The 23,206-nt window shown below is 34.8% G+C and overlaps 1 protein-coding gene across 2 annotated transcripts; it reads left to right on the plus strand.

Annotated features, from left to right (window-relative positions):
- Window positions 1–1,780: 1,780 nt before the first annotated feature.
- Window positions 1,781–22,866, plus strand: LOC123557146 (glycine receptor subunit alpha-2-like). 2 transcript variants are annotated; one of them, XM_045348438.2, is made up of 8 exons: window positions 1,781–2,139; window positions 12,958–13,028; window positions 13,365–13,432; window positions 15,014–15,249; window positions 15,654–15,736; window positions 17,289–17,426; window positions 18,204–18,541; window positions 19,460–22,866. In XM_045348438.2, the coding sequence occupies exons 1-8, from the start codon at window positions 2,057–2,059 to the stop codon at window positions 19,589–19,591; spliced, it is 1,149 nt and encodes a 382-aa protein (XP_045204373.2). In that variant the 5' UTR covers window positions 1,781–2,056; the 3' UTR covers window positions 19,592–22,866. The 2 variants fall into 2 exon arrangements, with proteins under 2 accessions (XP_045204373.2, XP_045204372.2); XM_045348437.2 differs by having other exon boundaries at window positions 1,787–2,139; window positions 18,201–18,541.
- The last annotated feature ends 340 nt before the right edge of the window (window positions 22,867–23,206 follow it).

Here is a 23,206-nt window from a genome sequence, read left to right on the forward strand (position 1 = left end):
ACTGAAAGACATATTTGTTTACACTTATTTCCAATGAAATGGGTATTAGTTTTCTCTGTCCCCTCGCTGGCTAAACTGAAATATTTGTTCTTTGGACCAACTCTTCAAAAATGACAGAAATTCCTGCCCTACGCATACCGTTTTGTTAAAAGCTGTATGTCCTTCTGCAACAGGGAATTGTCAAATGTCAGATCTGATTTCCGATCTGTCACTTTATGTGGTGACAATGAGGTGTTGATAAGTAAGTCCTTTCTCAATTCTACCTTTCGTTTTGGTGGATATGTCTTATGGGTCTTTTGTTTGGCACCTCCCTCTGTATGGACTTCCCATCTGGTATCATTATCGTATGTAAAACCGCGAATACATACGTATATTATAACATAATCCATTATGAGAAAAGTTAACATGATATGTATATTTCCTATGATGTATATATGTTTGCTATAGTGTTTTGTTATCCAGTCGTCATATCTATAATATCTATTCATATTTTGTACTGTATTTCAGTATATCGCACGTTATACCCCAGTCACACATACGGCGCGAATAGCTACGTCTAGCTACGGACAGAAACGTAGTAATCCGTATCGATCCGTACCTGAGCCGTACCTCAGAGTAGTCATTCGTACTAATCCGTATCAAAACGTGGTCTAAACGTATTCAAAACTTATTCCAAACTTGCAAGTTTCTCCAACTTTTGAACATGCACAAAAGTTTGAGCGAACCGTAGCCATTTAAGCGTGACTTTAGTCCAACATGGCTGAAACTTATTCATCCGTAGTTAAACGTACTTAAACGTAGTTATCCGTGCTGTTACATACCTCGCCGTAGCCGAACGTAGTTATCCGAGGCTGCTCGTACTTAAGCATAGTTCAACGTAGTTTACCGCAGACCCGTCCGTGCGCTGGGTAAGTTGCAAGACGCAGTAAAACGTAATTCAACGTAGTACCTCGTACCTATCCGTACTTATTCGAGTCCTGTATTGTTTTGTTTGTTTCCTGTTTCTCGCCATTTTTCCCGTATTAAGACGTACTGCTCCGTAGTTATACAGTCCCACAGACTAAATATAGGTGTCGGCCCAGTACAATTTCTTCTTCTTTGCTGTATAGTAAAACAAGCAACTTCTGACATTGATTGTGACTTTCACAACAAAATTGCAGCATTGACAGCTCTGTATTTTTGAAGAATGACCCTGTTCCAGTCAATATAGCTTAGAAAATCACTTTCATCAACGATGAACTTTTTTGCTACACATCAAAGTTTTAAGTCCATGTTTATATTTCCAATACACATCTGTCATGTCTACCAGTCTGGAGTAGTTTTTTAATCCATCCGCACAGGAATATAGTCCTGAAAAACACAGACAAAACAACTGTTAAAGACATCAGAAATGGCACAAAATGTACACAGTGTCAGTAAATACATTTAAAATATAACATGTCAAAGTAGGGATGGCTTTAAATTGGGAACTTCAAAATTTCAAAGAACTACTTCTTAGGATACAACGACCCGGAAGTACTTCAATACCGGGGTGACACCTCTTATCCGTACCGTACCTCAACGCACGGACATATCCGTATGTGTGACTGTAGCTTTACCAAGGATTTTCAAGTACATCCTTGACGACGTCCGTCAAATATTTGCCTGCTTTTTGTTGGTTTCTTTTTTCAACGCGCCGCTATGCCATTTGACGCTATGACATAATAATTGTGACGTAAGAACAGTAAATTGTTGTAAAATAACACACAGCTTTCAGCCTTCTTTGTTTAATAGGGAAATGAATCAAGTCGTGTTAGAATTCTTAATTAATTAAATTGCAAGATCCCAAGCCTTTCTTCCATGAATATCCAGCAATTGTTTCAACACATTAATGCAAATTAATGTTGTTTGGTTCGTAAATAATTCCATATCAGGCAATAAATGAGCAATTAAATATTTATATAATGAATGACATTTCATTGCGGAACATTTTATACTATTTCTAGTCTACTCAGATATGAAAGTGTTGTATATAATATGTTTAACATTTGTATTTGTTTCCTGGTAAAATAAAAAGATGGATAAGTATTCCATCTTCGTATATATTTTTATTTTCGGATATTGCAGGTCGAGGGAAATGTTTGAACAGGACAGAATCAGGTTTATTTTTTTCATTTTTCGTTTATGTGCTTATTTAATAACTTACTTTATATATAAATTTACATAAATGCTTATTTATTTTTTGTTCAACAATTTTTGAAAATTTGAAATTGACTCTTTGTTTATTATTTGTTACTAATTTCAAAATAGTAAAATAACATTTAGGTATATACAAATATGAACATGGTTATAAAATAATAAATATTTTAATTTCATGACTACAACTATCCTTTCCACCAATCACATGTCTTTCTTGACATTATGACATGCAAGCCCGTATGAGACAATTTGCTGGAAGTCCAAATATAAGACAAGTTCTGTTAATGTACAACGAAAACATTAATAAATGACGTAGGCCTTCCTGTTACGCATGTGCAATGTGATTTCGAGTCAGAGGTACTGTGCATGAATTCTAGCTTGACATAAATATGTCCCCGACAGGATGACTGGTCGATAAACTGAAATAGTATTTACAGCATAACTGATTTCACATATTAAGTCCTATGTAGCCGCATATACCCAAAAAATCAGTTTAACTACGATCACTATTTACACTTCCTGCCAGTGCCATTCCAAAATATCTGTGAGACTACTGAGTAGCTGTACATGCTATGAGCCCAATAGCGATAACAAACATCGTTAATCGATACTATTATCTGCATGCATCAAACTGTGAGACTGGTAGCATGAAGCATGCAGTAGCATGATATTTAAGCGCACGTTTACACATGATTTCAGTGATTATTCACAATCTGATCACCTCGGCCTTTATGCTACGCAATAGTGTATTTACCGGAGTATACGGAAATTCCCGATGTTGCACGATTGTGTTTATTCATTATCAATTTCAATAAACATTGTTATTTACTAGTACTTTAAGGTATCGCCAACTCAAACGGTTCAAAACTGATATTCTTATTTAAATTAAGCTAGCGTCATTGGAAATGTTAGATAAAAATAGGTATTTACAGCGTAGATATTTTCCGAAATTCAGAAATGGTTTACACTTCTGCAGCAATCTATATCAAACCCCGACCTTATTTAGATGCCATTCACCAACTACGTAAGATTCTATGTCATAGAAATTGTCCAGTTGTAGTTGGTAAGATCGTAGAAATTGTAAAAAGAGGTTACGTCTCGCCAGCATGTTTTGTTTTAGGTACTTTTCAGCTGGACGTAACGCTTTGGTTACCTTTCTGACGTATGTCTAACGGTACGGGGGGAAAACCCCATGATATGTGTTTCTCAGTCATGCTGCTCTCTTATTTGGAAACGCATTGAGTACAAGTGTAAATGTTTCGTTTTGTTTTTCTTACACATTATCTTTCTCTTTACAGAGCCTGCCTTTGTTATAATTACTTGTACAAGAGATTCACGTGGCGAGATTTCTTTTATACATACTGTCCTGTACGTTTGGTACATGAAGTAGATAAATTGCGAGTATTAATATTGTCCTGTAAGTTTTGTACATGGTGTTGATAAATTGTAAGTATTTACATTGTTCTGAAAGTTAGGTACATGGTGTGGATAAATTGTGTGTATTTGCATTGTCCTGTAAGTTTGGTACATGATGTAGATAAATTGTGAGTATTTACATTGTCCTGTAACTTTTCACATGTTGTAGATAAATTGTAAGTATTTACATTGTTCTGAAAGTTAGGTACATGGTGTGGATAAATTGCATTGTCCTGTAAGTTTGGTACATGATGTAGATAAATTGTGAGTATTTACATTGTCCTGTAGCTTTTGCACATGTTGTAGATAAATTGTAAGGATTTACATTGTCCTGTAAGTTCGGTACATGGTGTAGATAAATTGTGAATATTTACATTGTCCTGTTAGTTTTGTACATGTTGTAGATAAATTGTAAGGATTTACATTGTCCTGTATGTTCGGTACATGGTGTAGATAAATTGTGAATATTTACATTGTCCTGTAAGTTTGGTACTTGATGTAGATAAATTGTGAGTATTTACATTGTCCTGTAACTTTTGCACATGTTGTAGATAAATTGTAAGTATTTACATTGTTCTGAAAGTTAGGTACATGGTGTGGATAAATTGCAATGTCCTGTAAGTTTGGTACATGATGTAGATAAATTGTGAGTATTTATATTGTCCTGTAGCTTTTGCACATGTTGTAGATAAATTGTAAGGATTTACATTGTCCTGTAAGTTCGGTACATGGTGTAGATAAATTGTGAATATTTACATTGTCCTGTAAGTTTGGTACATGGTGTAGATAAATTGTGAATATTTACATTGTCCTGTAAGTTTGGTACATGATGTAGATAAATTGTGAATATTTACATTGTCCTGTAAGTTTGGTACATGATGTAGATAAATTGTGAATATTTACATTGTCCTGTAAGTTCGGTACATGATGTAGATAAATTGTGAATATTTACATTGTCCAGTAACTTTTGTACATGTTGTAGATAAATTGTAAGGATTTACATTGTCCTGTAAGTTTTGTACATGAAGAAGATAAATTGTAAGTATTTACATTGTCCTGTTAGTTTTGTACATGGTGTAGATAAATTGTAAGTATCTACATTGTCCTGTTAGTTTGGTATATGGTGTAGATAAATTGTAAGTATTTACATTGTCCTGTTAGTTTGGTACATGGTGTAGATAAATTGTAAGTATTTACACTGTCCTGTTAGTTTGGTACATGGTGTAGATAAATTGTGAGCATTTACATTGTCCTGTTAGTTTGGTACATGTTGTAGATAAATTGTGAGTATTTACACTGTCCTTTAAGTTTGGTACATGGTGATGATAAATTATGAGTACAACATTGTCTTGTATGTTTGGTACATAGTGGGGATAAGTTGTGAGGTTTCGCACATAGGTCAGCTGCCCACTCTGTATATCCACTAGTATCACCAGAAAGCACTTATAATTAGTAGCGAGATCGAAGAGCAGGCCCAAAGGGCCTGCTCGAGAATCGAGCTTTACGGTAACGCAAGTATACTTTCACACTTGGTGATGGATTTGAAAAGTTTCGTCGGAAGTTTTTAAAAAGCGCACCCTAGCGGATAGGTGCTCACAGGAAGTACTTCTTTCCGGAGTGAATACAGAACTTCATTCAATTGCTAAAAATTTTTCATCACTCAACAATATTGCAAGCAAGGTTTCCAGTTGTTTGAAAAAAAAATATTTTCATTTAAAAGATCAAGCATCGCCCAGAAAATGGAAAGAATGTCATTAATAAGCAGAAAGAAACGGGAACGCTGTAAATGACGTCACCATGACACCGGCTTCCAATAAATTTTGCAACGTATGATATTCACTGTTACAGGTATAGTGACACTAAATGTAGACTTTTTCAAACGAATAGGTTCTCCTGAATTCTTGTGATTAGTGAATAGTTTCTTTGTGACAAATAAATGATGCATAATATTTTCATTCTCATTCATCAGATGTTCGACATGGTACCCGAGACGAACCGGGGTACCATGGTAGACATCTGGTTTGCGAGAATGAATATTTATAGCTAAATCCGATTTCTTTGAGCTCGCTTTGAGGCTTTGCCTTATTTCATATTAGTAGACCAATCTGAATATATACAATGTATCCTCGAGATCCAGTTAACTTTCAGAGAGTGAAAATATGGCTTCTTTAGTCCCAATCAGTTAAAAAGACTAAAATGTCACTACTGATTTGTGAGACAAAAAAGCAGAGATATGTGTATATATATGCAAATGTTGAATCAGTGCGAATGTGTAGTACAATTCGGGTTCGTATATAAAGCAGCATCGAAACTAATCTTATTGTGTTAGTGGACTTGCTGTGGTATGTGCATGTTCGTTTGTGCTGGTGGGCTCTTTGCCGAAATGAGTCTGGTATATATATATATAATCATTACAACAGTTTAACTGGCTTACGAAATTTCGATCGCTCTGCCCAGAGGTCTGCTTCACGAATGTTCATGATAAGTTTCTTTCACTGATTCATTTACATATGAATATTTACATTCACTATACATTTGAGTGGAAAGTAAAGGCGTTTATTTTCGTACAAACAACATTGTTGTAATAATATCAGGAACTGTCCTTTCTAATTATTTTCTATTTATAACTTTTACACAGGAGGTCTTCGAGAATCTAGAGAAAGGCCAGCAAACTGATAATCATGGTAATGCACTTTGCTAACGCTTTCGACAAGGTTGACCCCATCAAATAATACATAAACTCCACTGGAAGTCAATCTATTAGCATTTCAGAGCACAAAGTCAATACTAAAAGACCGATCCCAGTGTCTTTGTTGACGGCTGTCCCTCATGCACTCTGCCTGTTCTCACTGCAGTTCCTCAAGGTTCAGCAATAAGCCCTTGTCTCTTCCTGATTTACCATAACCATTTACCGACTCCATTTAAAGTAACAGCAGATTATTTGCATACAACACCATTGTGTGTCTTAATATACGGAAATCCTAACTTGTAATACAAGTTCTGCAAAATGATCTCCATTCCCTAGAAGCACAGGAAAAGGACTGGTCCTTGGAATAGGCGAATGTTTAAATAAATCTACTTAAAATGTTTTTCGTGAAACGCCTAATGCTTATAATAAGTACAAACTTTGTCCAAAGTATGTTTCGTGAAACCAATCGAAGGTGCATGGCCGCCGTACCTGAAATAATGCTAAGATGAGCATCTAGGGTCGTCCTCTCTTCAAAAGCTGGGAAGTCAGCATACAACTTTAACTGCGTCGGTGTGATTTTAAACTAAACATAATAAATAAATCAAACAAAATAAATAAACTAAACATAATATGTTTATATATAATGCTTTTCTTAAAGACGCGCCACAAAACAACTGTATTATTTTGTATTTCCATGGTAGTATTTATACATTGTGTGCATGAACAATATGGGAAATAACAAGTATCTCGTGACAAATTGACCGTGACACATATAAGTCCAAGACAATGTGTTTAATGTCTAAATATATTATTAAATTAATGTGGCAGTATGATCATTTCCTAAAAGATTAAGATGAGTGTATACCATAGTTTGTTGCTAAAGTGTAAGATAGTTATTATTCTGTTTTTAAAACTACACTGAAAATAAAATGGCTGAATAAGTTTGAATGATTTGCACGAAGTTCATGTGGGAGGAAAAAGTAGGTCACAAGGTTGTGGTTGGTCTTTAAAGACAGTGTATCATACAGATGGAAATAAAATGTCAGCCAGCTTAAAATGTCTCTTTTTTTAGTTTTCTGGATTGTTTTTGATATATATATTTATCTGCAAAAATTCTAATATTAATGCTAATAAGCATTTTTAGCATAAGGCTTATATCGCAAACTTCATTAATTATGGAACACATAACACTTGATAAATGTCAGTGATAGAGCAAAGTGTGCTATAAATACCACATTTTGTTTCATTGAATTTATCCAAATGACTGTTTTTATATTTGTATGCGGAACAATTTTCCCAGTGCGAAATAATTTGCAATTCCTAGCTGCAGTGTATCTAGCATGTGCCGAGTGACAAATTACAGAAATAAGTGATACATTAAATGCTTACAACCAGCGCCGTAGCCACACTGAGGCAAACCGAGGCAGTTGCCTCGGTTAAAATTTGAGGAGCAAAAAAAAAAGAAGAGTAAAAAGTAGGCCTATCACACTGATGAAAAATTCAGTTATTAAAGTTCAAAAAAGTAGAATCTATATTAATATCATTAGAATATATCAGAATACCATTTGCCTCATGACATTAAATAACTTGAGGCAAGGTGAGGCAGAAATCCTAGCAGTCTTACTGATAGCCTTGCCAGGTCCGGATTGACCGAGAAGTGACCAATTGCACCCAATTATTTATTATTATTATCATCAAATTTAAGCCCAAAAAAGCACCAGAGGCCACTATTTCATACCGATATTTCAAAATTTTCCAATGGAAGGGCCCCGTGACCCCACTAAAATGAGGGGAAAACTCCCTCCAATACATCAAAATTTTGACCCAAAAAATGCACCAGAGGCCGCCATTTCATACTTGTATTTCAAATTTTTCCAGGGCGAGAGCCCCCTGACCCACCTAAAGTGAGAGGGTTCCCCCTAAAGTATCTCAAAATTTAGACCAAACAATGCACCATAGGCCACCATTTCGTATCTGTATTTCAAAATTTTCCAGAAAGAGAGCCCCTGACCCTACTAAAATGAGTGGGAAAACTCCTACAGTACCTCAAAATTTAGACCAAAAAGTACACCATAGGCCCCCCATTTCGTATCTGTATTTCAAATTTTTCCAGGGCGAGAGCCCCCTGACTCCCCTAAAATGAAAGGATTCCCCCTAAGGTACCTCAAAATTTAGACCAAAAAGTGCACCATAGGCCACCATTTTGTATCTATATTTCAAAATTTTAGGAAGAGATCCCCCTGACCCCATTAAAATGAGGAGGGAAACCCCTTCCAAACTTTAAAATTTAGACCAAGAAATGGACCAGAGGTCACCATTTCATACCTGTATTTCAAGATTTTCCAGGGCGAGAGCCCCTGATCGCACTAAAATGAGGGGTTCCCCCTAAAGTATCTCAAAAGTTAGACCAAAAAATGCACCATAGACCACCATTTCGTATCTACAAATGTATATTCTAAAATTTCCCCTTCCATACCTTAAAATTTAGACCAAATATGCACCCCTAAAGTATCTCAAATGTTAGACCAAAAAATGCACCAGAAGCCACCATTTCATACCTGTTTTTCAAATTTTTTCAGGCAGAGTGCCCCCTAAACACACTAAAATGAGAGGATTCCCCCTACAGTACCTCAACATTTAGACCAAAAAAATGCAATATATGCCATTATTTCGTATCTATATTTCAAAATTTCCTAGGAATAGTGCCCCCTTACCCCCCAAAATGAAGGGTTACGCCCCATGCAGTACCTCAAAATTAAAAAAAAAAAGAATAAAACACACCCAACACGGACAGAGCCCCTCACCCCCACCCCTCCATTACCTATCCCCTCTCGGGCTATAAACTAATAAACTACCAGTAAACTGATAAACAGCATGTTGTTCTATGTCTTTACTGATGGCTTTCTGATTTTAGTTTAATAAAGCCTCAGTTATCCTAACAAGTTATCAATGTATTTTTTTTTCTTAAAATATGAAAGTAACTGAGATAAATAGGGTTAAAAGAACGATTTTTACTGTGATGTAACACAACAGTTCTGGGAGGCATGCCCCCGCACCCCCGTAGATTGCCTCGGTTAAAATTTGTGTCTGGCTACGGCACTGACAACCCATTGAATCCCTCCATATTTGCATAGCTTTATAATTATACACGTTTCTGCAGTGTAATGTATTTCTCTAGACATCCCAAACAGTTTCGTTTCACGTCGCATTAAAACAATTACAGGTCATATGGAGACTTTCCAGCTTTGTGGTGGAGGAAGACCTCAAGTGCCCCTCCGTGCATTATTTCATCACGAGCGGGCGCCCGGTTTAATCCACCGACCTTCCGTTAGCTAACTGAATAGCTTCCTCACATGAAGAATTCAATGCCCTGAGTAAGGCTCGAACCCACATCGGCAGGGGTAAGTAATTTAAATTCAGCGACCTTATCCACTTGGCCACGGAGGCCCACTGATATATCTCACTGAGAAGTGAGAAAATTTCAAATATTTTCATGAGCGCGTAGCACGAGTGAGAATGTGAAAATTTTCTTAGTTTGAGGAGATATATTCTATATTCACGAAAACAACAAACACATTTTCTTCTTATTTTATGCTTAATTACGTTGAAATATGCATTTTGCAACAATTTTTACTCTCGGCGCGCGAAACAGATGCGCGTAAACGAACATGACGTCAGACGTGTTGTGACGTTAGAAAGACGTACACGACATAAAGTTCCATTTTATTTTATTTCTTGCTGCATAACGTTATGAAATTCTCATTAAGTAAAATATTTTTAATCGACAAATGCCCGCTTAGCTCAGTAGGAAGAGCGTTGGTCTACAGATCGCGGGGTCACGAGTTCGATCCCCGGGCAGGGCGTATGTTCTCCGTGACGATTTGATAAAACACATTTGGAAAGTTCACATGGAATCTCTAGGGTAGAGTAGAGACCGACTCTATACTTGATAATCCACTTGAACGGTATAAATTAGTACACCAATCGTACCTTCCCTGTTGAAGATCTGAACTCTGCAAACTCCACGGCGAGGTAGGGTTTACTGGTTCCTTGCTTTTTATCACAGCGCTCAATGTGCAGGGGGAAACAGTTTTACATATTTCCAGGGCCCAATTTTTGATTGGTCGGTTACTTTACTGGTGTAGTGGGAGCAAGTATCATTTATACAACAGCCTACTCTTCTCTAGAGCTCCGACGTGAACTTGCCCATTGTGTCTGAAATCATTCGTCCTCCACCTCTGATAATTCATGTGGGGAAGTTGGCAGTTACTTGCGGAGAGCAGGTTAGTACTGGTACAGAATCCAGGAACACTGGTTAGGTTAATTGCCCGCCGTTGCATGACTGAAATACTGCTGAAAAACGTCGTTAACCCCCTCACCCCCCAGCCCGCCCCAAACACACACACACACACACACACACACACACACACACACACACACACACACACAAATAAATATACTTTAAAGAACAAAGTGCGACTACAACTTCCATCCTATTTTATGCAAATAATTTAAAATGTATATACAATGTACATGTAGATCGGCAAAGCTATATCATTTACAGTGGGTGATATGCAGTGAGTGATATTGATTATATCTCACTAATAAAACAAAGTATTTCATCAGTTAGCATAAAATAAATAGTTATCATATATACGCCTTTGGGACTAAATTTTTATCTTCGGTTGTAAATCGTCGTTTATACATATATCATGTCTAAAATATAAGCTTCGAAATGATTGTGCATAGAATTGTACGGTTGGATTAAATTTTTTATATTATAATCTGTATCTCTGTATAGCCAATGGAGCTCTCATTCAACACAGGGATAAATTGACTATGGCAGAACGTTAGCTGACGCGTGCTGTTTATCAAATGCATGTTAGGAATACCAGCCAGCAGTGCAATTATAAGGCCTAATATAATTGTTTATTTAGAATAAGGTTCCCAAAATTAATTGAAATGATAGGTAGGCTTTTGATTTTTTTTGTAGAAAATCAGAAAAGTCATTGTTACATATGTCAGAAACTTAAATTGTTGGTGTTGTACATATTGTGCTTTCTAGATAGAAACATAAAATGTTGTATTGACAAATTTAGTGCGCATTTGCTTTTATTTTCCTTTACATCTCCTTTGTGTAAACTTTGAAAATTTTGCTACCAAACAGGAAAGAAAATGTTAGGAGTTTTTAAAGAAACAACCTTTCAATATATAATTAAAAACAATAATAAGTTTGGCAGCATTTCACTTCCAAGCACAAAGGCCTTTACAATGCCAAGTACATGTACACAGTAAAGATTCATATATATCTGTCTGTGTCTGTAGTTTTGTAGTAACAGCGATGAGGTCCATTCAAATAACGTAATGGAATCAAAGTGCCAGTTCTCTTGGTCAACTTTCAGTTCACATGATTAGCACAGACAGTGTTTTCAATAGATGTATGTCCCCAACTACAACCTACTTGATACATTGTTCTTAGTGAACATTTTGGACATTGATTTCAATGAGTCTACTTTCATTGTAAAGTATTTTTGGCTTCATTTACGAACTCACTTATTTATATTATGTGGTATAGTGTTCCAATGGGCACATGCTCTTGACAATACTTTAAGCGAGGCACTGCCAAAAGGAAAGATGCCCTATGCATGAAAACATGTAAAGAACATTAATCAGATCAAAAAGATCGCTTGCTATAAAATGAATCGGTATGTACCAGGACTGTTTTGAATGACTAGAGCTATAAATAACAACCAGCAAACTGAACACCAAAGTATCTCAGTGTCTAGTGCACCGTAACGTTGTCAGTTTGTTGATTAAATATTGTTTTAATGCATCTGTAGTAAAGAAATGCATACGATGATAGGCTTTCTCTCGGGTGTATATAAAGCGCCGGATGGATGTATCATTGGACATTATGTTCTTTGATGTATCATCTGATTGTGACATAGGCAACCTTTCTTCATTAATGACCCTGTTTCATCTAATATAAGTTAGTACACCACATGTGAAAGTGTCAAGGTGTATGTCAGTGAATTGCTTTATCCTGTGATTTGGGATGGACCAAGAATAATGCCATTTGGTTTCCATTATAGTATACACTGCTTGAACCCAGACTTGTATTTGGAATGTAAATGTATCATGAATACAGTTATGCCATTTTGAAGGACTGTCAAATATTAACTTTGTGTCCAAATATTGTTTTTGTTTTAATTTTCCTATGTTATCGAAGGATTCAGAAAATATATTTTGAACGATAAAAAAAATCTGTGCCAAGAAACTTTTTGTGCTCGCAAGTTTTCAAGCAGATTGTTTTAGATTGCAAATTGTTTCTGGCCTTCTTTGCAAAGCATGGCTCTCTGCTGGAATTGCAGTCCTAATATTGCCAAACGATACATATAAAAAATGATTATGCTATACACTTACAGGCAAAACGGAGTAGTTGCTAATTGATTAGCCTTGACCCTGGTAAATTTCTAAAATGGACGTGTCCATCATTCAATTTGGGCAGTGCAAGCCTGATCTTGGTCTGCACGGGTCGCAAAGGCTGAATCAATTGCCACCAGCCGGCTAAAAGTTAAAATACGTATTGAGCGCACTTGTTGTAAACCAATATTTCATCTTCATATAATCAAGTGTTTCATCTAGTATTTTGGTTGTTTTTTTTTTACTTTTAGACGAGATATCACTGCTTATTTGCTGAATGAAAATAGATATGACGCAACAATTGTTCCAGAATTGGATGAGGGTAACGATTAAATCATGTTTTCTTTTTACAAAGAGCCAGGCAGTAATGAAATAGTTTCCAGTTAGATTCAAATAATTTATAAGTTGCATTTATTCTATTGTAATGCGGATGAATTTTGTATAAGGGAGATAATAAATCTGTGTCTGGAGTCCCTTCTTTTAGTTATATTATCTCACACCATTGCTCAATGCAGTGAAGACTACATCGTTACCGTTGTCTTACAGTTTATCTATTTTGTTGTATTCATTGTTAAGTTTGTTTGCTATGTTGAGTAGTTTTATGTTTCTATTCCTTGCAGTTCATTTTTGTTACCATATGCAATACAATTAATTTCAGACTTTCCAACCAATGTTACTGTTCAAATCTTGATTCGTAATATGCACTCTATAAACGAGGTTGCCATGGTACGTATGTATATTTATATATTTATTTTATGCTTCTCAAGAAATATATAGTATGCTTAAAGACACAGAATACGCCATCTTCCAGATTTATGCAACCAATAATGAAGTTATGTGCGGATTGTAAACTGAACAATCAGAGCCAGTATTCTTATAATTCCATATAGGCCTAACTAAACCAAAGGAACCAGCGCGGGAGCCATCTGGTCTAGTCGCCTGCCAGATATTTGAACACTAATTTTTCACTTGGCATGGCAACAGAGGTCTAAATTGAGGCTAGTTTTTGTTTAAATTTCATTGTGGATGTATTGTTGACATTTTGGTAGGAAAAATGGGAGAGCAGGTTGTATTTGGTGAAGTCAAGCTCAATTTTAGTATGAGTAGTACTTCCAGGTCACAGCAGTGTGATTTTGATGTCAGTTTACAGTAAGTAAATGTGACCAGAAAAATCTCTCTTAGAAGATATATGACCCCTACTTTTCTCTTCATTTTATATCAGTTTTATCATAACTCTTTAATATGAGGTCAGGATTTGTTCTCTGAAATGGGTCTAGCTATGTTTGGTAGCTCTTTGAAAAAGGTCAGTTTTATATAGAATATATAGGGAAAACTATTTAGGCTATTGTGACCTATATCTATCAATTCAAGCATTTTGATTGGTTAAGCCGAGACGTATTTATACTGTCATTGTGCTCATACACGTAAATCAGCGCTGCACGAATGCAGAATCACGTATGACTTATATTCTGAAAACGGCGGTAACTTTCTTTGTATCATTCTTTCCATTTATGTCGTGAAGAAATCAATTATTCACTAATCTGATTATAATAACTAGAGGATCAACAAGAAATATAATATAGTGGTCTACTAATTGTTTGACAGCATTTCAATCTATACAAAAACTTCTCAGTTTGGAATTGCAAGCTGGTACCAAGTTCCATGATAGGGTAGTGCGCTGTAGATATGGATAGCTATGTGGATCTCGCAGTAGAAAAAAAAAACTTAATAAGAATTTAAGGCAAGGTTATTATTAGACGTCAATTACAATATAAAAATAAAAAGAACATTTTCTATCATGTTCACAATAAAACTGAAAGCTGTAGTAATTTGAGTCCATCTGGTCTAATATATATTGCATTTATGATGGCCACTCCGGTCAAGGACAAAAACTTAATGTAAACATTTTTGGTAGTTTGTTCATTTCAAGTCAGAATAAAAATAAAATAAAAGCTGATTTTTTGCTGGTGTTCATGCATGTTTAAACATGCCTTTAACGCACACATTTGAAATAATGTGTGCATTATTCGGCTAACTACACATGCATAAACACCAAAAAAATCAATACTGTGGTAATTGTATTGGCGTTGTCATTTCATGTTAAGATGTACAAAAATGATCTTCAAAATTTCAGTATTTTTGGCATCTGTCGGTACCTTCTGTTTTCGTTACACTTCAAGAACCTGCACAAGCATAACTTGCGTTATTGTTATTGTAAGACGGTATAACGTCTAAATCAGCCGTACATTAAAGATCCATTACCGTAACAGCTGTAAACTGATAAATGTATCTTACTTACTCCAACAGGAATATTCTGTTGGGATATATCTTCGTATGTGGTGGAGAGATACTCGTCTCGACTACAGGGAAATTACGAATACGACATATTTGCAAAAGTTGGAACTTGATACTAGACAGATCGACAAAGTATGGCAGCCAAATATCTACTTTGACAACGAAAAACAAGCTTTTGTTCACAAGGTCACTACGACCAACAGACTGATGCATATCTATAGAGATGGGACTGTTGTCTATAGTATCAGGTTTAAAATAGCTGCTTTTGCTTTGAGTCTTTATATTTATTGTCATCAATTCATATAAAAGAGAGTAAAGACAAAGGCTATTCTTTGCTTTCAGTTTAGATCTTTTAAATGGCAAATAATGTTGCTCAGCAAAATATTTATTGTCATTTTTCTTCAATTTTTACGGCCATTATTGCTGAATATTAAAGTGATGTTTCGTCACCATATAGACTTGCTAGTGACTGGAGTATCAGAGTATGTTTATACGAAATTCTGGTAAACTTTCAATTGCTGTCAAAAGCAAATGTCACATGCAATATATTGACTACACCCTCACTAAGCAAGGACAGGAAATTGGTGGTTACACAAAAAAGCAATTTAATGAAAAAAAAACTTTGAAAAATGTTGAACTTGTACAATTTCAGACTGTCGTTAACAATGAGTTGCACTATGTCTTTACACTACTATCCATTTGATGCACAGACATGCCCTTTGGTGATACAAAGCTGTAAGTATTATGCTAATCTAGTACACAAAGCTGTAAGTATCATACTAATCTAGTATACAAAAGCTGTAAGTATCATACTAATCTAGTATACAAAGCTGTAAGTATCATACTAATCTAGTATACAAAGCTGTAAGTATCATACTAATCTAGTTTGTTTTAATTTACATTGTCAGAAAGTCTAAAACAGTACTGAAAAGATCTACCATAATACACATATCTGTCGTTTGTATCTTAATGTAACGTAATTTTATATTAATTCTGTAATAGTTCAATTACCTTCTTTATTTATTGAACATCATATAGATGCTTTCACGTAAAGCACTTTTGAACTTATTTTGTTTGAAAAAAGTTCTATATAAATGTGGTATTTTAATACATGTAAATATTCTAACACGATCCGCAGCAGTTGCTATATAAACATATAGCGAAATCGCCTATACATGAATCTACGATAAAATATAGCTCTTCCATTCCGCCCTACGATTGTAACACGACTGAGATTCTACTCTGCTTCCGTTATATACCGACTAAATACTCGACTTTTTCAGTGTTATGTAGTAGTAATAAAAAGTACATCAAATTTTCTGAAACAAACAATATCTAACTGATGAATTTATTTGTTTATATTTTACCGTAAGAATATGTTTCAGCCCGGTAAGTTTCAACTTCAACACCAGTGCATCTATGTCTGGTCGTGTGTGTAGTTTACAATTTCTGCGTTGTAGGCACCACAAATGTCAACTAGATTCTACTTTGACAGTAAATAAATTATAATTAATTTTCCAATCTTCCAGACTCAAGTTTTTACGTGTTTATATGCCGCCGCAATGTTCTGGCGTGTATGTTTCAGTGCCATCATGTAGGTGACGTGTACTATTTTTAGAAACTGCATATATAAACCTTGAATTAAGTATTTACCTCTGATTTCTATATCCGACCTTTGATGTTATTGAAAATAACATTTTCACGGCAATAACTACTTAATACTTTAATTAAAATTTACTGAATATCGGAAAATTCCGTTTGATGCAACGCTTTCCAATCGTGGGGAGGTTTTTATAATAGCATATGGCCAGTCGAATGACAATCGCGCTAAAATGTAGTGCTGCAAAATGCGAAGAATTTACGTGGTTAGAATCGAAATAATAAATATGTTCCAATAATTTTATCAGTTAATAAAATATGGGCAGTCGTTCGGATGCGAATATTCAATCACTCGTGCTACGCACTCGTGATTTAATTATTACGCATCCGAACTCCTGCCCATATTTTATTAACTGATAAAATATAGGCACATATTTATTATTTCTTAAATAATGACATCACTGTGCCTGAAATGCCTCCAGTTTCATAACACAGATGGTATCCAAATGGCTATATCTTGTTTTAGATGTAGTCCGACTTTCGTATTTTCTTTTTCGTCAGTGTTAGTACAATGTATTAATTTAGTTCCTACTAGTAAGCAATGTTGCAAATGTTGCACATTTCTCAGTAATCTGTTATAAACATACGATCGTTATTGTATCAGAAAAATTCTTATCTTTTACAAAAGTTTGCTACACAACAGACAACATAAGGCTTCAATGGCACGGTACAAACCCAGTTAAAATCAGCAAATTGCAGATGCCACAGTATGCTCTACTAGAAGATGAGACTGAAACGTCTAGCTACGACTTGGAGTACGAGGAAAGTAAGTAATTGAGTCTTGTACTTGTGACTGAAATACATTGAACACTGTAGGGATAATACACGTTTGTTTTGTGTATTAACGTCTGCAGAAGCCCTTGGGATATGTTTGTAACTTCGACCTTTGTTATGTGTATTAACGTCCGCAGAAGCCCGCGGAAATGTTTGTGACCGAGACCGACGGACACGTGTATTGTCGCTATTCGTGCATAAAAAAACGTTACACGACGACTAAATGTATTGTTTTCATATATGATGATTTTTTTTTAAAACTACCATTCTGTTGTTCATGGAAACGGTAAACATGTTCTAAATATTCATAACCATGGCCCAGAAGTCAACAACACTACTAGATATATTTTTCTAACAATGAATGAATATTGCGTTTAACAAACCAATAGTCAGTTATTATACAGATATAAAAGCGTTCTTGTTGTTTTTATTATTTCCTCGTATGAAAATTTAAAACATTTTTATATGTATTTTTGTGAGTTAGGTCGTAATTATATGACATTATATGAAAACATTGCTGGATGTTATTAAAATTGAAAATGCGATTTTACATCGACTACTGGAAGTTCAAAATATGTAAAATTTCAAAATATATTTTAAGAAATGTAAAAGAAAACGATCGAAACGAGACATTCAGAAACAAAGTATTGAGCCAGTCCGAAGAGTAGGTAATAAATAATATCTAGCAGAAAACTATGATCTTATGTTACAGTTGTTATATTATCGTAAAGACTCACTTTCACTTTGTCTTATACATTTTTTTCAGCAGGTACGTTTTCCACTCTAGAAGTAGAGCTAAGTTTGTCGCGAAAGATTGGCTACTATGTCTTGCAAGTATTCACCCCATGTATCTTCCTTGTTGTTTTGTCTTGGGTCTCATTCTGGGTTGATCCGGATGCTGTACCAGCGCGTGTCTCCCTTGGCGTCCTGTGCGTCCTTACGATGACGACACAGAGTGCTGTCGTACACCAGTCACTGCCTCCAGTTTCTTATGTGAAGGCGATTGATGTTTGGATGTTTGTGTGTCTGTTTTTCGTTTTTGCATCACTCCTTGAGTTCGCCTGTGTCAACGTTATTTTACAAAAGAAGGTTGATTCTGAAGAGAAGGTAAGTATGAAAAATACCAAAGCAAGCAAAAACTGTTGTTATTTCTGAATGAATTAGTATATCGAAACTAGTATATCTAGGTGAAACAAAAAGGTGTCAGAAAATTAAGACAAAAATATGGTATATTTAAGTTTACAAATATGCAATAGTAATAATTGAAATCATTTTCACTAAACTGCATGTTATTTAAAAGTAACAACATGACATCTTATTTAAACTGCTTAATTACATTTGTTTTACATCGGAAGTAAAACGTTTGCAAATTATCTGTTTCAACAGTATAATATTATAATCATTGGCTTATTGTATAACAAATATTTTTTTCGATAACTGCTGTTAGCGCATAAAAGTTATATCTATTAGAAAATTTTAAGGGATAACTTTCAGGCCTTGAGTGCATATTGATAATGTGTCCCTAGATCTTAGAATACTAGCGGGTAAAAAGAATGGCAATGTGAAATGTTGAGACGCAACTACCTGTTCGGACAAGATTCGACACCAGCATGACATTAATCAAAAAATAGTTTAAGGTTATTTTCTTATATATTATGACAAAGTAGCGTTCTAAGATTTAAGAACAACATTGCCTTTATCGTGACTGACTTTTAAAGAGAACCATAGGTGAACGTTTTATGCTAATGTTTCTCGTCGCTTTAAAGGGTACATTTTTTTCAGTTTTTTTCAGACTGTGTCCTGAATCAAACTTGTCGGTGCTGGAGTGTGAGACTAGTCCTACAATATCAGTTCAATGACCTTTGACCTTCTCTTTTTATTAATTAATTAAATAAAAACAATCAAATTCTTATTTGATTGATATGAGTATCTGAAATGAAAATACTGTCTTTCTAGGTAGCTGTCTTTCGCTCAAAATTTCACTATATTGTTCAATAATTTAATTGTACTTTGTTTTCATTCCAGAAAACCTTTGAAGCATCAACCAAAACCCAGAGGGAGAAAGCTTTAGAAGTTGACAGAATATCGATGTATCTCTTTCCCAGCACATTTATAGTGTTTGCTTTCATCTTCTTTATGGTGTCTGGTTTGGCATAAAGCCATTGTCAGAAAGAAACTTTTTAATATTTTGAAATTTGAGATTTGTACATTTATAATTAACAAGTTAACATAATATTAGGAGATGATAAGAATAGAGACACGACTTACAGAAATCCATTTTTGACCGGATAATATCGGATCGTAAGATTACTGGAATGCGTAATATTGTACTCGTAGTAATTTGCCAATCACGGTATTAAATCAGATAGTAACAGTTAAAATAAAACTATTTAAATTTTCGCAACAAGTTTTAACAGGTACTGCCTTAATTAGAAAGACTGGAGAAATCAGAAAGTGGAAGGACAGAAAAGTAGAGGGAAATATTGTCGCAAAACTTAATTATATGAATAAGAATCTGATACTCTCAGATGTGTTATAGTGTTATTCTGCAGATGTGTTATACACATGTAGTGTTATTCTGGTCAAGAAGGACTGGAAAATGGTAATGTTTGATCCAACTCATTCATGACAAGTTTGCATTGATAAAGTTTATTTGATAAACTGACATTCATTCTAAAGATCTTCGAGGGTATTATAGCGATCATTTTAGATATTCAAAAAATCTTTTGTAACCAAAATTGTATTATTCCAAAGTTAAAGTCTATTATTTTTGTTTACAACAGAAAATGCCTCACCAGAATCGTTTTTGGGGGTCAATTCAAATAAGATCTAAGGTATTTTAAAAATTTCGAAAAAACCATATTACCATCTTTGATGATTTTTTTTAGAATTATATATAATCTAATTATTCAAAAAAATGTGTCGGAGAAACCTTGTTACGGAAAAGGTTGAACAGATGATACACAAATATATATATCAAAATGAAATAGGTTGAGTACAATGGCGTATTTATAACCTACATTTGAAAGAAAATAATAGTTAGATTATGTTGTCCAAATAATGAGTTGGGAAATTGTTTTTCATGAAGAGGTGTTCGTTGAGAATACTACATTTAGTGTGAAGCCGTGTGTGAAGAATTAAATTGTTTCTGCTTCCAACGTAATAACGGTTTGATGTTTGTATTTGCTTCTGTATAGAATACTTGTTGAGGGAGCCAGTGCAACCGACCTCCCAAACATTTTTCAACCGCTTTTGGTGTTATTAAATAGTACGCCACTAAAGAAATTTAGAATTTTAGATCTTAATGTTCCTATTTGTTATTAATACAGGATACTTTAAGCGCTCGGCCTTTTGTTTATTTGTCAGCGATAGAGAGGGTGGGGGGGGGGGGATCTCAACCAAACATCTTTAATTCTAACTGGTCAAAATGGCTTTAGATGCGCTTCCTGCAATATTAAGAACATGCATATCTACCTCAGAAACTGTTAATCTTTATGTTGTGTACCTCAACCTTTATTAAGACTGTGATCTTCTTTTCTGTACTTAAGTTGTTACTGTAGCATAAAAATATAAATCAATACATATAAAAAATGGATTGCTTCACTGGTTACCTTAAGTTCAAAGCGTTAGTTCACAAGTATGTTGTCAGTAGTAAATGCGTGAATTTTTATACTTTCAATTAAGGGAGACAATTAACACTTTTCAGAGCTTCTTGGACGACAAATCCCTACTTGACCACACCCCTTAAATAAATAACTTGTAATATTGATACGAGTATATATGTTTCATTACAAACCATCAAGTCTAAAATTTCTTTTTTGCAAGGATTTTACGTCCTCCCGGTCGCAAAATCTGATGACGAAATATACTCAATATGCCAATTTTCAAACCACTTTAAAAATGAAAGCACGGGCTGCTTGTGGTTTCTCACTCCAAAAATAAAACTGTAAAATAAGCTCGAAAGTGCGTGTCATCCGTACTTTTTTCTCACTATTTTCAATTTCCTGAGGCCCTGTCAAAATGCTGTTCCATTTTAAGCCAGTTGACGAAAGCATGTATTTTGCAAGCCACTTTGCCATTATTTCAGGGCTACTTAAACAATTTTACTCACATCCTCCTCACTTATAAGTAAATTATTTGACTTCGGGTCAGTTTGACATTAATAGCTGAAAACTGTTTACTGCATCATTTAAGCGTTTTCCACAGAAGTACAATAATAACAGAATACAATGAGATTTCCTCTATTATTTAACAAATAAATCACATACTAGTAAAATGGCAAAAGATAAGAGTTAATGTTATATGTTGCACATAATATATTATATAAACAAATTGCACATTGTTGTCTGTATGCAGGAAAGATAACTAGTATAACTATTATATGTAGTAAATGCTTGATTCTTCTTTCTTGTGTGCAAAATACCCTCTGTGTCTAGACGCACTTTTAATTGTGTCGTGTCTTTTATTCATCTGCCAAACTGGTCTTTAGAGAGTAAATTTTATTTGCATTGCAATCAGCAATTGGTATAGCATTGTAGTATGACTTATTTGTACATTTTTATTTTTCTGTTTGATATTACAAGTGTTGACCTAGTATTAGTATTATCTACAAATTGCAGTGTTTCTATTTTCTCAATTACAATGGTTTGATTTTGTAAATCCCGTGTAGAATGGGATTATTTGTAAGTAACAAAAAAGACTATTGATTGACCGGGTTTCGTCTTTTCTACTAAACGACATATGAGCCGTGCCATGAGAAAACCAACATAGTGGCTTTGCGACAAGCATGGATCCAGACCAGCCTGCGCATCCGCGCAATCTGGTCAGGATCCATGCTGTTCGCTAACAGTTTCTCTAATTGCAATAGGCTTTGAAAGCGAACAGCACAGATCCTGACCAGACTGCGCGGATGCGCAGGCTGGTCTGGATCCATGCTGGTCGCAAAGCCACTATGTTGGTTTTCTCATGGCACGGCTCATATTATCAAATTCTAATTCGGAGGTAGGAAATCTACTAAAATGCATATGGTAAATAGTTAAAGAAAATGAAGATTTTGAAACTCAGTATCTCAAGTTCCAGGGTGCCGAGCATTTTCATTTCGAGGTAACCGAAAACTGACTAAGAATGAAATTTATGCATGTGTTTCCGGTACGGGACTGTAAATGTCTTCGAGATTTTTCAAAACTTAAGAATATACTAAGTAAATTCATCAAATGAAAAAGATAGGGTCGTGTGCTTGATTTTTTGCTAGACTGATTTGAAAAATTTGGACCTTATGCAAGTTTTCAAAATGGTAGTCCATGGAAAAATCACAATTTTCATAACATCTTCGCGAATAGAAATTGTTCTATGATGTAGATTTTAATAAACTTTCTCACATTCGTAAATAAACATATGTCCTATAATATTGTGAAATAAAATGTATAAGTCCGTGTGCTTGCTTTTTTGATATTTGCCCGTGATTAGAGTGATACGCACCAGTCATTTTAAGCTGTTTTTAAGATATTGCTTTGAATTATTAAACATGTCAGATTATTTAATATCATATTTAAATTTAGAAAGATAGTAACGTTGCCATTGTATGAAAATTACTAAAGGGTTGCCATTAATTCATAAAATTTTCATTAAGGTAAGCCAAATCCAGGCTTGATTCTACGTTATCCGGATAAATGACGTTACGTCATTACTTCAGGTTTATCAAACGTGCATGCAGAAGTACTTAACATTACGCTAAATTTGGCAAAAGAAGCAAATTATGCGCATTTAAGAGAT

This window comes from Mercenaria mercenaria, chromosome 5, assembly GCF_021730395.1.
Source record: "Mercenaria mercenaria strain notata chromosome 5, MADL_Memer_1, whole genome shotgun sequence".
Lineage (NCBI taxonomy): Eukaryota > Metazoa > Mollusca > Bivalvia > Venerida > Veneridae > Mercenaria > Mercenaria mercenaria.